General features: G+C 40.3%; 1 protein-coding gene across 2 annotated transcripts in view; it reads right to left on the minus strand.

Moving 5' to 3' along the window:
- The window catches only part of wt1a (WT1 transcription factor a), a gene marked incomplete at both ends in the record, with an annotated part of 21,244 nt that extends 18,113 nt beyond the window's left edge, over nt 1-3,131 (minus strand). For both annotated transcript variants that reach the window (XM_084060230.1, XM_084060229.1), the window contains one exon: nt 2,648-3,131. In XM_084060230.1, coding sequence (XP_083916356.1) covers nt 2,648-3,131 — 484 coding nt within the window. The remainder of the gene's footprint in view (nt 1-2,647) is intronic.
- Between the last annotated feature and the right edge of the window lie 1,175 nt (nt 3,132-4,306).

Below are 4,306 nucleotides of genomic sequence, written 5' to 3' on the forward strand. Positions count from 1 at the left end.
CACTGAAAGTCAACTTAAACTATCACTCTCATTTCTTATTACTTATTTTTATATTTAATTTTACCTTGGTTGGTTTAATAGTTGATGTTAAGAGATGCTGTAAATCAGTATAGACAAGCTATGGTAAGAGCATTTTTTTGTTAACTATAAGAGCAATTCAAATGTAAACATCTCAATAACCTTAAATAGAAAATGGATTGGTTAAAAGAACAAGTATACAAAAACGTTGCATTTTCCTTAGATATCAAAAGGGTAACTTGAACAAATATAAATATTTTCTGTGCTTATTACATATTTCATAACAGGCCGATATTTTAATTGCTCCGTTATAAGCAAAATACATGGGTCAGTTTGAGAAGGAATGGCCTTTGTTGTTATCACAAATGATAATTACAGATTAGCTATCTAGAGAATTGTGTTAACTTATTTACGCTGTGTGTCACCTGAATGCACACGCCACCTTAATTAAAAATAAACTACACACATACATTATTTGACACCCGCTACACCAGGGTGGACAATCATCTATTTTTGATCTGCCAGGTAATTGGATTGGGCTATTGATTGATCAGAATTTATCTTAACATTCATAGTAAGTTATTGACTCATTCTTTGTTATGTTTTATTGTTGAAATATTGTTGTATGTATTGTTCTATATAGCAGCCTAAAGTGGGTTTCACTGTCTGGCACTGGGTGATCACTTTTGCCTTGGAAAACGTCTATAGTGATCATGTGCTCGAAAAGGTTACCAACTCTGCCATCCTCAGTGTTAATGTATCCATTTGTAATTCTTAAAACGAACACTCTGGAATTTCCAGTATACTGTAGGTGACCCTTTGTGTGTTCCTATCAGTTGTACTGTGTGCTGTTTGTTTGTCTGTGCTCAGTCACCCAGGATGGACCAGATAAAGAAAGTTTCCAGGGTGGACAAGCTCACAAATCCTGTTCTTCTTAATTCATTTGCTCGATAGCCGTGTTATTTCTAATTGCTCTATCTGATAACCTTTTAAGCTGTGATATTGGTTGAAGAGAAAGAACTGGTGGATGACCATCATCTGCAGTTTGTACCTGGCTTTTCAATGGACTGAAACATGCAGGAAAGTAAGTACAGGACATACTTTATAGTGGTAACATGCACTCACTAATTTATGGGTATGAATCGAATCCATGACTTTTACGAACTTTATACAGAAGCTTTTCCTCTCACAATTTACTACTATTATACAGTAAAACCCTAAAACAATCTTTTGGAGAAACATTATTTTACAATATATAAAGGAGAGAGTTCACTTCTATTCATCCAATTCCATCCAGAGCTGGAACAAAAAACAAGAGGATAATAGATATTGTACATTAACAATATAAAAGCAATTACAATTTTCTTTCAAAAAAATGTTTAGTCCACTCACTGTTTGAAAATATGAATTACTGTTTCTGATGAAGAAACAATTATATTTTTTTGGTGAAGATTTTATACAAATATAATAATCAGAATACAGGAATACTGTAAAAGCCTGTTTATAGTATGGCATAGTGTTAAAATTACACACATAAATGGAGGGAAAATATAATAATTCTCTAGTGATAGAATTGAAATTGTTTACTGACACAATCTAGAAATAATTAATTTAATATATATTGCAGGCTGCAGTATTTAAATTCTACGATCAACAGTCTTTTGTTCATATTTAGCAGTGCCGTAATCATTTATGTATTAACATAGAGGTGCTTTAAGATTTATGCTACGGCAGAGAAAACATGTTCACAGACCTGACAAAGTAATTTCAGGGGCAGAAAATGGCGCTGATCAACCATTTTCATAAAGATTGTTTTGTGTCCCAAAATGAATTGTCAGACTCATTTTGTATCTTTAAGCCAAAATAAATATACAGTACCTATTTGTATTAGTGTGAAAATGTTGCCCCTGGTTTATGTAGTTTTAATTTGATCATAATGTTTATAACAGCCCAAACCAATCACTGACTATACAGTATACCCACACACGTCTGTTAGTAAACTTGATCACCATTTCATATTAACCCTCAAAAGTTCTGATGCTCATCCTAATTATATTTCAGAATAACCTGTAACTGCTTCACCAGCATGTACTGTAGGCCTATATTGCATATAGTATCCTACAGTAACTTATTCATTCCCAGCCTTAATCAGACACACTACAAACAGTCTTGTTTCTGTCATTTGTTGTGTCTATTGTGCAAAAAGGGGCACATGCGCTTCCAACTTTCTTTTACATAAAGTCAAGCTTTCTAAAATGAAAGCAAGTCTGAAAAGTAATCTGTTCAATTATTAACAGTACATTACAGTCTGTAGTGTCAGAGATGCAAGTGCAAGAGCTTTCATGTTCAATGAAGCAGCTCTAAAGTTTGTTAATGTTCATGTGATAATCATCTGGGCCAACTGTAGAATTTGTCATAGGCAGGAATGTTTGCTCTAAAAGGTCTTCTGATTGATGAAGCTTTTACTTATATTGTACGTACAGAAGCACACACACACACACACACACACACACACACACACACACACACACACACACACACACACACACACACACACACACACACACACACACACACACACACACATGCATACTACATAAACATGCATGCAGACAGACATCAGCCTTACCTTGGTTCCTGCTGGCAGGCTGTGTGTCCATGCAGTTGGTCAGGTAAGGTGGGTTGCTGAACATCCTGGAGGGGGGCTGGTGATGGTGGGAGTTGGTCACCGAGGGGGGCTGGCTGGGGGGCGGAGGTGGGGGGGCCCCGAACGCCGTCCCATACCGACAGGCCCCCGTCCCGGTGAACTGTCCCGAGAAGTGGACGGTGAAGGCGCTCAGGCCACAGTGGGGATCTGCGTCGTGGTGGTGGGGGTCCCCCGGGGGCCCCCAGGTGGGCTCCTGCTTGATGAAGGAGTGGGGGCCCAGAGAGGTGTGTGGGGGGGCCAGGGAGGAGTAAGGTGAGGCGGCGGTGTGGAAGTCCAGGACGGGGGCCCACTGCGGGGCCGAGCTGACGGGCAAAGCAGAGCATCCGGGGCTGGGGCCCGCAGGGCCCGATGAGAGCGGCGGCACCGGAGGGAGTAAGCTGTTCAGGTCACGCACATCTGAACTCATGGTGGTCGTGGTTTGGGTGAGATGAAGAGGGACACCAACACTTAGTTTTAACTATGTCGCCACCTCGTTTTCTAACTTTCCCGACTGTTCTTATTTTCTATCCGTGTGTCGCTCTAACTTTCGTTTGACTGTCTTTCATACCTGTCTACCTTTTGATGGTTCGTCAGAATGTTCTGCCTTGCCCACCTGAACGTCTGTCCCTTAACTAAACAACGAAACAACTAAACAAACAAACAGAACACCCGTTGGATCGTTGAATGTCTGCAGACGCAATTCTGGAGTCGTTCCTCTGTTCTCTCTCGTAATTCTTTTGAGTTCTTTGCTGTCGTCTGATGTTTTACGACATCGGGCAGCTCCGTCACGCTGGGAACTCTCAAGTCCAAGAAAACTTCATGGTGAAATGGAAAAGTCACAGGCGCAAAAAAATACCCAAATCATGCAGACTCTTCACGGCAGAAGCAAATTACGCAATCGTTATCTTCACAAAAAGAAAGACTAAAAGTGCACACTGACAGTAAAGCATGCAACTGTCATCTTCACAGTCAACAGTGTCTCTTCTCAACAAAGTTAGGAGTCTTTTCTTGTTGTGTGGAAAGAGATACAATCCATTGAGATGGAGGAGAGGCTTGTGTCCACGGCTCTGAACGAGGGAGGAGTTCTCTCTGTGAATGGAGAAAGAGGAGTGTAGGAGTAGAGCAGTGGAGAGGAGGAGGTGGAGGAGGAGTATGGAGGAGAGGAGAGGAGTAACCCCCTTTTTCCCTCCACATGCATGTCACTTACTGTGTGTGTGTGTGTGTGTGTGTGTGTGTGTGTGTGTGTGTGTGTGTGTGTGTGTGTGTGTGTTGGTGAGGGGGTGGAGTCAATAGGTGATGAGGGAGCCCTTCTGGCTTCATTCATTTACTGTACAGGGATTGTCCACAGTGCACACGCATGGCATGCACACATACACAAATGCAAGCATGCACGCACATATTAAAATTCATGAGAAAGAAAAATGATGTCTCCACTGAGTTAATTAATTTTGTATTTGCACAGCCTATATAATTCTCCTTCAACATCATGTAGATTGTTGATGTTTTAAAGAATAGATACTCTATTACATTTATGCTACATTTTGGAAAGCTACTGTAAATTATTATAATCATTTAATTATTTGTATTTTACTTAAGCTAAGC

The sequence above is a fragment of the Gymnoscopelus microlampas genome (assembly GCF_963454915.1).
Source record: "Gymnoscopelus microlampas genome assembly, chromosome: 6".
NCBI classification, from domain to species: domain Eukaryota; kingdom Metazoa; phylum Chordata; class Actinopteri; order Myctophiformes; family Myctophidae; genus Gymnoscopelus; species Gymnoscopelus microlampas.